Genomic DNA, 12047 nt, shown 5'->3' with positions numbered 1-12047 from the left:
TTCAACTCTTAACAAAATTTGTTATGTCCTTGCCCCCCGAATGACATCCTCTCTTTCCAACACTACAATGTCTTCCCTAATTAGGTCTCCCATCCCACCTCCCTTTCTTCCTTCCCTATCTTTTCTGAACACGTTAAACTCTTGAATATTAAGAGCCCAGTCCTCGCCATTTTTCAGCCACGTTTAAATTATTGCCATCATATTCCCATAAGGCTATTAGTGTTTGTAACTGACTGACTGTATTCACCACCCAGTGTCTTTACATGCATGCATTGCAAACTTGGATTTGTGTTCCTTGTTGTCCTTCTTTGTCTGCTCTTATCTAAAATGGTATCATTCTCTCATTCTGCCCAACACTCTAACTTTATGCATCTTATTTCAGTTTTCTACTTCTATATGCTGGTACCCATTCCCCTGTCATTTTAGTTTAAATCTCCCCACCCCCAACCACACTGGTGAACCTCCCCACAAGGACGTTGGTCTCAGTCCTACTGAGAACCAAACTTCATTCTGCCTTCTCACTTCCCTGATTATAGCATGCAACCAAACGCTGCTGGCTGACTGCACACTCAACAGGATGGCCTAATAGTGTGTGAGGCTAGCATGTATCCCAGATAGCCGGCAGCTTTTAGAGGCATTCCAGGGGTCAGAAATCACACATGGGGGCTAGTTCCGTGTACTGGACCTGCACGCATGCTTTAGACGTTCCTAACACTATTTTGAATGCTTCAGCCACTCAAAGGTCAGGGACTGGGCTTGCTATCCAATCACAACATCAATGAGAGGCCTTCCATATTCAGAGATCAGCCACCTCACTGGCCAAGTGGCAGCTGCCAATGGGAGGATGTAGACAGAGAGGGACAAGTCAATTTTAATTTTACAATACCACAGCTATTTGGCCAGGTTCTTGGAGGGACAGCCAATCCAGGAGACAGCCAGCGACGGTAGCCATGGTCCAGCTGCCATTCTGGGTCTGGGGGAAGGGGAGGGGTGCACTCTTACGTGATTTATCAGGCCCCTCCTCTTTCCACCCTAAGCCAACTATTTTGACCTGGGGACTGCCTGCGTTGCAGACTGGAAATCCCAAATGACATGAGAACACAGCCTTACCAGGCCCTTTCCGTACATTTAATTAATGGAACAGCAGTGCCAAATTGCAGGGCGATCCACACATGGAACTCTTTGAAAAATCCTGCCCTTTGTGTCCTCCTCATAACTTGCTTTTCCATCTATTTTTGTATCATCTGCAAATTTGGTAAGAATTAAATCTGACCCTTCATCCAAGTCATTGATGTAGATTGTAAATAGTTACGGCCCCCGCACTGAGCCCTGTGGTACTCCACTACTTGCAGTTTGCTAACCTGAAAATTATTCATTTATTCTGACACTCTGTTTTCTGGTAGTCAGCCAATCCTCAATCCATAATAATGTATTACCTCCAGCACCATGAGCCCTTATTATGTGTTGTAACCTTTTATGTGACACCTTATTGAATGCCTTTTTGAAACCTAGCATGCCATATCTATTGGTTCCCCTTTATCCACCCTGCTTGTTACCTCCTCAAAGGACTCAAATAAATTTGTCAGATACGGGGCGGAGTTTTAAGTTGGCGGGATTTTACGGTCCTGCCAAGTCAATGGACTTTTGGATGGCTCGCTGCATTTTACGTCCCCATTGCTGCCACAGCAGGGCTGTCAAATTCCACCCATGATTTCCCTTCCATAAAACTATGTTGACTGAGTGTATTATGATTCTCTAAATGTCCTACTACTAACTCGTTAAAAATGGATTCTAGCATTTCCCCAATGACAGATGTAAGACTAACTGACCTATAGCTTTCTGTTTTTTGTCTCCCTCCCTTCTTGAACTTAAGTGTTACTTCTGTGGTTTTGCAATTCACTGGAATCTTTCCAGAATCCAGGGAGTTTTGGAAGATTCCAACCACTGCATCCAATATCATGACAGCTATTTCTTTAATATCCTAGGATGCAGCCATCAGGTCCAGGGGACTTGGCAGCCTTTAATCCCATTAATTTACCTTTTTCTAGTGATTTTGTACCAAATGCCTTTATTTATCTGTTATTTTCTATTTATCTTATCTATCCCATAACTACGCTAGGCACTCTTTATGATTTTAATGTTCTTTCTAGAATGACCTCCCCAAATCTCCTCACTCTTTAACCAATATCCTGTCGAAATTTATCATTGATTCCTTACCCTTATATGCCATGGAGTTAAGAGTCTATTCGTTTACACCATGTTTGCAACACAAAAGATTGGGAAATTTTAAGCATAAATAAATTACATCCGGATCCACTTACACTCATATTTTCTGTAATCTTTTACACTAACTCAACTTTCAATAGACCTTGTCCACTAAACTGTCCACATCCTTAGGGCAAAATTGCTGACTGCGCTGGTTTGGGAAGGCTCTTTCTTAATTTCATAGGCAGGTGATAAGAGTTTATTCATATTAAAATATATTTAATTTACTGAGGAACTGAGTAATGTACACAAAGGAAACTATTAAATGGTTCAGTATCATTTTATTTCCTCTGAACTTTCAAATGTCCTTCAGTAAGGACACACAAGTCAGCAACCATCTGCATGGACAGGCACAGCCTTCTGCAGCACTGACATTCTAATATGTCCTGGTAGTTTCTCCTTTGGTGGTAGATCCTATTCAGAGACACTTTCCTTCACTGTCTTCCTGCCTCTCATTCCTCACCCATGCCCCTGTTGCCAAGGCTCTGGCTCTTGAAATTTGAACCATAACTTCATTTCAGAAAATTAGCACAATTTCAAATACAATTAATGGCCAACATACTGATTGCACCCAAACTGGAACCTCTATCCATAAGGTATCCATTAGGTTAATTTGATATCAGCTACCTTTCACAGAATAATTGTTTTTCCAGTCAGTTTATGCCTTTCCCGGTGCTTGTTTCCTTGATGAAGTTCATGTTATATACATGTTGAACTCATTGGCCTATTGTTATTAATTTTTCCCTTTCTCCTTCTTTCCCCATAATGGTATACAATTTGTAATCTACAGATTCTCTGGTGCAATTCACAGCTTTGTTAGATTATAACTAATGGAGTAGCAATTTCCTCATCTAGTTCTTCCATCCTCGAGTGGAAACATCTGGCACTGACTTCAATTCCAAAAGTTTTTTCATTTCAATTTGACTCCTGCAAGTTCCTCTCCTCCATTAACCTCCTATCTTGTATCCCTGGTATTGCATCCTCCTCGCTCACTGGATTATTGGAGTATCCATGTCCATATTATCTGCCATTGTCATACTGTGAGCTGGTCTTTAAAATTATCTTTCACAAGAGTTTGGTACTTCTAACTATTGAAAGTCACCTAAGATCTGTTTTTTTTTCAATTCTAGGATTATAAACAATACAGCTGCATTGACACTGGGTTAACACCAGTCAAAACAGAGGCAAAATAGTAACGTTGGGTAGAGGTAGGGAAGGAAGGGAGAGGGAGAAAACTATACGTGCCACCTGGTTTGGTTCTTAAAGACTGTAGATCTTGGATCAATCGTTACACCTACTGGGATTATTCATTGGTAAGTAAATTAAAGTGTTTGATTGGTAGCAATGACAAGGGAGAGACAGTGGAAAACAAAGAGCTGGGATTTGGGAGCTTCGACCTGGGAGCCTGGAAGGATGGACCTTGGAGCCGGAAGCTTGAACCTTGTTGGAACTGGAAACCTTGATCTTGGAGCTGGGAGTCTGGACAGAAGATAGGTGACCTGTAGGAGTTAGTGTTGGGTAGAAAGGAGAGAGTTAGGTCCTGTAGTCTGATGGAGATGACTCTCAAGGGATGAAATTAGGATTCAGGACATTTAAACAGAGATAAAAGGAAAAGGTTTGTTCCTATGGCACATTTCTGGCTCTGTTTTTATGTGCTTGGGCTAATAACATAGATTAGGAGCAGGCCATTCAGCCTCTTGAGCCTGTACCACCATTCAATTTAGATAATGGTTGATCAGTACCTTTACTCCTGAGTTGGTCAACTTTGGTGGAACAGATGGAACAAACCAACCCCACTTCATTCACAACTGCACACAATGACTCCCACTGAGTATTCATACTTACAAAACAATTATATTGTTCAGTTTTATATATAAAATCTGTGATATTTATGGAACAATGTTACATTTGGAGACTGGTTAGAATTCCTTGAGTCTTGTTTGTGTCAGCATCAAGGATTCTAGACTGGCTGAACAGAAACACATTCCATGGAGCACACATCCTGTGGCTGCTGCACTTGGCAGAGCTGCACAGCCCCTGCAGAGCAGGGTCGCAATTGGTGCACCATCCCTGGCAAATAGAGGGCTAGAGAAGAAATCTCACCAATTCCTAAATTAAGCAAACAACAAATGATCAATTACCATTTAATCATTAGGGCATTGCTGAGAACCTAGCTGTAAAAACCAGGAGCAAGATTGCTACATTTCAATAGAATTTTAATTGAAAGGCAAACATTATATTATCCACAGAAATAAACTGCATAAGGGATCATGTAACAAAAAAAAATCACCAATATTTGGAAGATTGCGAAAGAACTGAGTTACCTGTTGCAAACGATGAGTATGACTACAACAGCAATGATGAAGACCAGTCCAGCAGCGGCCGATCCGATGATGAGAGGAAGTTTCTCCTGTACACTGGTCTGGTATTCAGCTACAGAAAAAAAGGCAGTAAATGGGGTATCCATAGCAGGTTTAGGCCAGAGTTACTACAATTTCCTCCGTTTTTTCCTTAAGAATCTTCAATGCAACATGTCTGACCCCTGAGATTTGTTCACAGAGATTTGTTAGCACAGTTGTTTGGCACCACGATGGCAATAATGTGAATCGTGTCTCTGCCTACAGAGAAAGAACTCTCATTGATATAGTATCTTTCATAACTTCAGGAGTTCCTAATGTGCTTTACAGTCAACTGAGTATTTTTGAAGTATACTGAACCATGGCAGCCAATTTTCATGCAGTAAGATCTCATCAATAGAAATACATGTGCAGATCATCTATTATAGAACAAAGGCAAAAATAATGTGTGGATCCTTGAAATTTTAAATAAGGATATAAAATGTTAAAATAGCTCCGCAGGTCAGTGAGTATCTGTGTAATGAGGGAAATTTTGAAAGAATGTGTGGATTTTGGTGCCAGGTGGTGGGGTTTAAGGCCAAAAAAAATATCAGCACATTTGGAATCTGGCTCTAACCCTAACTACCAGGTTTAACTCGAATGCGTTAGGCTGCTTACGCACACCTCCCGTGGGTGTTAACATATGGCAATCCTGCAGTTAGAGCAATCCATAAACAAACGTTTAAATTTAATAGAGCATTCTCTGGTTTCCCTGGCTCCCAGAAAGCCGCCAGTGAAAGCAAGGCATGAGCAGAGAGCAATTGAGGGCACTGATTCAAACTCCACAATTCCCTAGATTGTGGAAAGGCCCCATCAGATTGGAAAATAGTGAATGTAACTCCTCCATTCAAAAAAGGAGGGAAACAAAAAACAGGAAACTACAGGCCAGTTAGCCTAACGTTTGGCAAAGGGAAAATGCTAGACTCTATCAATAAGGAGGTTATAGCGGGGCACTTAGAAAATCTCAAAGCAATCGGGCAGAGTCAACATGGTTTTGTGAAAGGGAAATAAGAGACTCATAGACATCTAGAGCACAGAAGGAGGCCATTCGGCCCGTTGTGTCTGCTTCGGTCAACAAAGATCTGACTACACTGATCCCATTTTCCAGCGCTTGGCCCATAGCCCTGGAGGCTATGGCAATGCAAGTGAATATCTAAATACTTCTTAAACGTTACGAGAGTGTCCGACTCAACCATCCTTTCAGGCAGTGAGTTCCAGACTCCCACCACCCTCTAGGTGAAAATATTTCTCCTCAACCCCCTCTTAGTCTTCTACCTCTTACCTCAAATCTATGCCCCTGATTATTAACCCCCATACTAATGGAAAAAGTGCCCTCCCATCCACCCTATCTATGTCCCTCATAATCTGATACACCTCTATCAGGTCCCCTCTCAACCTTCATTACTCCAAGGAATACAACCCCAGCTTATCCAATCTTTCCTCATAGCTCAGATCCTCCAGCCCAGGCAGCATCCTGGTAAATCTCCTCTGCACCCTCTCCAGTGCAATCACATCCTTCCTATAATGTGGTCACCAGAACTGCACGCAGTATTCCAGTTGTGGCCTAACCAGCGTTTTATAGAGTTCCAGCATAACCGTCCTGCTCTTGTATTCCTTGCCTCAACTAATAAAGGCAATTATCCCATATGCCTTCTTAACCATCTTATCTACCTGCCCTGCTACCTTCAGGGATCTATGAATATGCATATCGAGGTCTCTCTGATCTTCAGTACTTTCCAGGGTCCTACCATTCGTAGTGCAATCCCTTGCCTTGTTAGCCATCTCCAAGTGCATTACCTCACACTTTTCCAGGTTGAATTCCATTTGCCACTGCTCTGCCCACCTGACCAGTCCATTAATATCCTCATTAAGTTTACGGCTATCGGCCTCACTATTTACCACCCTACCAATTTTCGTGTCATCCGCAAACTTCTTGATCATACCCCCTACATTTAAGTCCAAATCATTTATGTACACCACAAACAGCAAGGGCCCCAGCAACGAACCCTTTGGAACCCTTGTCTACGAGGTGGCTTTTTGGAGCAGCTTGTGGTGGAGCCCACTAGGGAATAGGCAATTCTAGATTTAGTGATGTGTAATGAGGCAGATTTGATAAGGGAGGTTATGGTGAAGGAACCCTTAGGAGGAAGTGACCATAATATGATAGAATTTACCCTGCGATTTGAGAGGATAAAGCTGGAATCAGATGTAACGGTATTACCATTGAATAAAGGCAACTACAGAGGCATGAGGTAGGAGCTGGCCAGAATTGACTGGGAGATGAGCCTAGCAGGAAAGACAGTGGAACAGCAATGGCAGGAGTTTCTGGGAGTAATTTGGGAGACACAGCAAAAATTCATCCCTAGGAAGAAGAAGCATAATAAAGGGAGGACGAGGCAACCATGGCTGACAAGGGAAGTCAGGGACAGCATAAAAGCTAAAGAGAAAGCATACAATGCAGCGAAGAGCAGTGGGAAACCAGGGAATTGGGAAGCCTACAAAGACCAACAGAGGACAACTAAAAAAGAAATAAGGAGGGAGAAGATTAAATATGAGGGTAAACTAGCCAGTAATATAAAAGAAGATTGCAAGAGTTTTTTTAGATATACAAAGGGTAAGAGAGAGGCAAAAGTGGACATTGGGCCACTGGAAAATGACGCTGGAGAAGTAGTAGTGGGGAACAAAGAAATGGCGGAGGAACTGAATAGGTACTTTGCATCAGTCTTCACAGTGGAAGACACGAGTGACATCCCCAAAGTTCAAGAGAGTCGGGGGGCAGAGGTGAGTATGGTGGCCATTACCAAGGAGAAGGTGCTAGGAAAACTGAATGGTCTGAAGGTGGATAAATCACCTGGACCAGATGGATTACACCCCCGAGTTCTGAAGGAAATAGCTGAAGAGATAGTGGAGGCGTTAGTGGTGATCTTTCAGGAATCACTGGAGTCAGGGAGGGTCCCAGAGGACTGGAAAATCACTAATGTAACCCCCCTGTTTAAGAAGGGAGTGAGGCAAAAGACGGGAAATTACAGGCCGATTAGCCTGACCTCAGTCGTTGGTAAGATTTTAGAGTCCATTACTAAGGATGAGATTTCAGAATACTTGGAAGTGCACGGTAAAATTGGGCAAAGTCAGCATGGTTTAATCAAGGGGAGGTCATGCCTGACAAATCTGTTAGAATTCTTTCAGGAGGTAACGAGTAGGTGAGACAAAGGAGACAATGGATGTTATCTACTTGGACTTCCAGAAGGCAAGGTGCCGCACAGGAGGCTGCTCAGTAAGATAAGAGCCCATGGTGTTACAGGCAAGGCACTAGCATGGATAGAAGATTGGCTGTCTGGCAGGAGGCAGAGAGTGGGGATAAGGGGGTCCTTCTCAGGATGGCGGCCGGTGACTAGTGGAGTTCCGCTGGGGTCAGTGTTGGGACCACAACTTTTCACTTTATACATTAATGATCTAGATGAAGGAACTGAGGGCATCCTGGCTAAGTTTGCAGATGATACAAAGATAGGTGGAGGGACAGGTAGTATTGAGGAGGTGGGGAGGCTGCAGAAGGATTTGGACAGGTTAGGAGAATGGGCAAAGAAGTGGCAGATGGAATATAACGTGGGGAAGTGTGAGGTCATGCACTTTGGTAGGAAGAATAGAGGCATAGACTATTTTCTAAATGGGAAGAGAATTCAGAAATCTGGAGTGCAAAGGGATTTGGGAGTCCTAATCCAGGATTCTCTTAAGGTTAACTTGCAGGTTGAGTCGGTAGTTAGGAAGGCAAATGCAATGTTGGCATTTATTTCGAGGGGACTAGAATATAAAAGCAGAGATGTGCTGCTGAGGCTTTATAAGGCTCTGGTCAGACCACATTTAGAATATTGTGAGCAATTTTGGGCCCCGTATCTCAGGAAGGATGTGCTGGCCCTGGAAAGGGTCCAGAGGAGGTTCACGAGAATGATCCCAGGAATGAAAGGCTTAACATATGAGGAATGTTTGAGGAGTCTGGGTCTATACTCGATGGAGTTTAGAAGAATGAGGGGGGATCTGATTGAAACTTACAGAATACTGAAAGGCCTGGATAGAGTGGACGTGGGGAAGATGTTTCCATTAGTAGGAGAGACTAGGACCCGAGGGCACAGCTTCAGAGTAAAGGGAAGACCTTTTAGAACAGAGATGAGGAGAAACTTCTTTAGCCAGAGAGTGGTGAATCTATGGAATTCATTGCCACAGAAGGCTGTGGAGGCCAGGTCATTGAGTGTATTTAAGACTGAGATAGATAGGTTCTTGATTGGTAAGGGGATCAAAGGTTACGGGGAGAAGGTGGGAGAATGGGGTTGAGAAACTTATCAGCCATGATTGAATGGCGGAGCAGACTCGGTGGGCCAAATGGCCTAATTTCTGCTCCTATGTCTGATGGTCTTATAACCCCACTGGAAACAGACTTCCAGTCACAGAAACATCCCTCTACCATCACCCTCTGCTTCCTGCCTCTCAGCCAATTTTGGATCCAACATGCCACTTTGCCTTGGGCTCTTACTTTCTTGATCAGTCTGCCATGAGGGACCTTATCAAAAGTCCTGCTAAAGTCTATGTAGACCACATCAAATGCATTACCCTCATCAACACTCCTGGTTACAGCCTCAAAATGTTCGATCAAATTTGTCAAATACGATCTTCCCTTTAGAAATCCATGCCTACTATCCCTGATTAATCCGTGTCTCTCCAAGTGCAGATATATTCTGTCCCTCAGAATTCTTTCTAGTAACTTCCCCAGCACTGAGATTAGACTGACTGGCCTGTAATTTCCTCGTCTATCCCGTCCTCCCTTTTTTAATAACCGGGCAACATTAGCAGTTATCCAGTCCTCTGGCACCTCACATGTGGCCAGAGGGGATTTGAAAATTACTGCCAGGGCCCGTGATATATTTTCCCTTGCCTCCCTCAACAGCCTGGAATACATCTCATCTGGGCCTGAAGATTTAGCCACTTTTAGGCCCCGAAACCCACTAGTATCTCCTCTCTCTCTATGTTAATTTCCTCTAATATTTCACAGTCCTCCACCCTGATGTCTATACCTGCACGTCCTTTTCCAATTGTGATGACAAACACAATATTCATTGAGGGCTGTACCCATGTCTTCTGGCTCCACACATAGATTAGCTCGATGGTCCCTGCTCTTATCTAGTTATTTTCGAGTTCGTTATATATTTTTTTAAAAGCCTTTGGGTTTTCCTTTATTCTACCCACCACAGAATCACAGAATCTCAGTGCAGAAGAGGCCCTTTGGCCCATCGAGTCTGCACCGACATGTGAGAAGCAGCTGACCTAACTACCTAATCCCATTAACCAGCACTTGGCCCATAGCCTTTAATGTTATTACGTGCCAAGTGCTCATCCAGATGCTTTTAAAGGATGTGAGACAACCCGCCTCCACCACCCTCCCAGGCAGTGCATTCCAGACCGTCACCACCCTCTGGGTAAAAAAGTTTTTCCTCACATCCCCCCTAAACCTCCTGCCCCTCACCTTGAACTTAATATCCCCTTGTGACTGACCCTTCAACTAAGGGGAACAGCTGCTCCCTATCCACCCTGTCCATGCCCCTCATAATCTTGTACACCTCGATCAGGTCACCCCTCAGTCTTCTCTGCTCCAACGAAAACAACCCAATTCTATCCAACCTCTCTTCATAGCTTAAATGTTTCATCCTAGGCAACATCCTGGTGAATCTCCTCTGTACTATCTCCAGTGCAATCACATCCTTCCTATAATGTGGTGACCAGAACTGCACACAGTGCTCCAGCTGTGGCCTCACCAAGGTTCCATACAACTCCAACATGACCTCCCTACTTTTGTAATCTATGCCTCGATTGATAAAGGCAAGTGTCCCATGTGCCTTTTTCACCACCCCACTAACATGCCCCTCTGCCTTCAGAGATCTATGGACACACACGCCAAGGTACCTTTGTTCCTCGGAACTTCCTAGTGTCATGCCGTTCATTGAATACTTCCTTGTCAAATTATTCCTTCCAAAGTGTATCACCTCACACTTTTCAGGGTTAAATTCCATCTGCCAATTATCTGCCTATTTGACCATCCCGTCCATATCTTCCTGTAGCCCAAGACACTCAACCTCACTATTAACCACCCGGCCAATCTTTGTGTCATCCGCAAACTTACTAAGCCTACATTCCACATAATCATCTATGTAATTTATATAAATGACAAATAATAGGGGACCGAGCACAGATCCCTGTGGTATGCCACTAGACATTGGCTTCCAGTCACTAAAGCATCCTTCAGTCATCACCTTCTGTCTCCTACAACTAAGCCAATTTTGAATCCACCTCATCAAATTACCCTGTATCCCATGTGCATTTGCCTTCTTTATAAGTCTCCCATGTGGGACCTTGTCAAAGGCTTTGCTGAAATCCATATAAGCTACATCAATTGCACTACCCTCATTAACACACCTGGTCACCTCCTCAAAAAATTCAATCAAATTTATTAGGCATGACCTCCCTCTGACAAAGCCATGCTGACTATCCCTGATCAAACCTTGCCTCTCCAAGTGGAGACAGATTGTCTCCTTCAAGATTTTCTCCAATATTTTCCCTACCACTGATGTGAGACTCACTGGCCTGTAGTTCCCTGGCTTATCTCTATAACCCTTCTTAAATAGCAGAACCACATTAGCTGTTCTCCAGTCCTCTGGGACCTCCCCCGTGGCCAGAGAGGAATTAAAAATTTGGGTCAGAGCCCCTGCGATCTCCTCCCTTGCCTCCCTCAGCAGTCTGGGACACAAATCAGCCGGACCTGGAGATGTGTCCACTTTTAAGCCTGCCAACACCTCCAATACCTTGTCACTCCCTATCTCAATTTGCTTAAGAACCTTGCAGTCTCTCTCCGCGAGGTCAATACCTTTACCCTCATTCTCTTGGGTGAAGACGGATGTGAAGTATTCATTCAACACTCTGGCGATGTCCTCTGGCTCCACCCATAGATTGCCCCCTTGGTACCTTATGGGCCCTACTCTTTCCCTGGTTATCCTCTTACCCTTGATATACTTATAGAATATCTTGGGATTTTCCCAACTTTTACCAGCCAGAGCTTTCTCATATCTCCTCTTTGCTCTCCTAATTGCTTTCTTAAACTCCACCCTGCACTGTCTGTAATCCACTAATGCCTCCGCTGATTTGCTTCCCTTGTACCTGCTAAAAGCCTCTCTTTTCCTTCTCATTGTAACCTGAATATCTCTGGTCATCCATGGTTTTCTGGGCTTGTTACTCCTTCTTATCACCCTCGAGGGAACATGTTGAGCCTGTACCCTCCCATTTCCTCCCTACTGCTCCTCTGTAGATTTCCCCACAAGTAGCCGTTCCCAGTCTACGTTGGCCAGA

The 12047-nt window shown here is 43.8% G+C and overlaps 1 protein-coding gene across 3 annotated transcripts in view; it reads right to left on the bottom strand.

Annotated features, from left to right (window-relative positions):
• Nucleotides 1-12047, bottom strand: part of LOC144690622 (ephrin type-B receptor 2) — a 1056594-nt gene that overhangs the window by 217091 nt on the left and 827456 nt on the right. For all 3 annotated transcript variants that reach the window (XM_078558305.1, XM_078558307.1, XM_078558306.1), the window contains one exon: nucleotides 4590-4698. In XM_078558305.1, coding sequence (XP_078414431.1) covers nucleotides 4590-4698 — 109 coding nt within the window. The remainder of the gene's footprint in view (nucleotides 1-4589; nucleotides 4699-12047) is intronic.

The sequence above is a fragment of the Cetorhinus maximus genome, chromosome 15, assembly GCF_964194155.1.
Source record: "Cetorhinus maximus chromosome 15, sCetMax3.hap1.1, whole genome shotgun sequence".
Classification (NCBI taxonomy): Eukaryota; Metazoa; Chordata; class Chondrichthyes; order Lamniformes; family Cetorhinidae; genus Cetorhinus; species Cetorhinus maximus.
The sequence above is the reverse complement of the archived record's forward strand: the minus strand, read 5'-3'. Positions and strand labels throughout refer to the sequence as shown.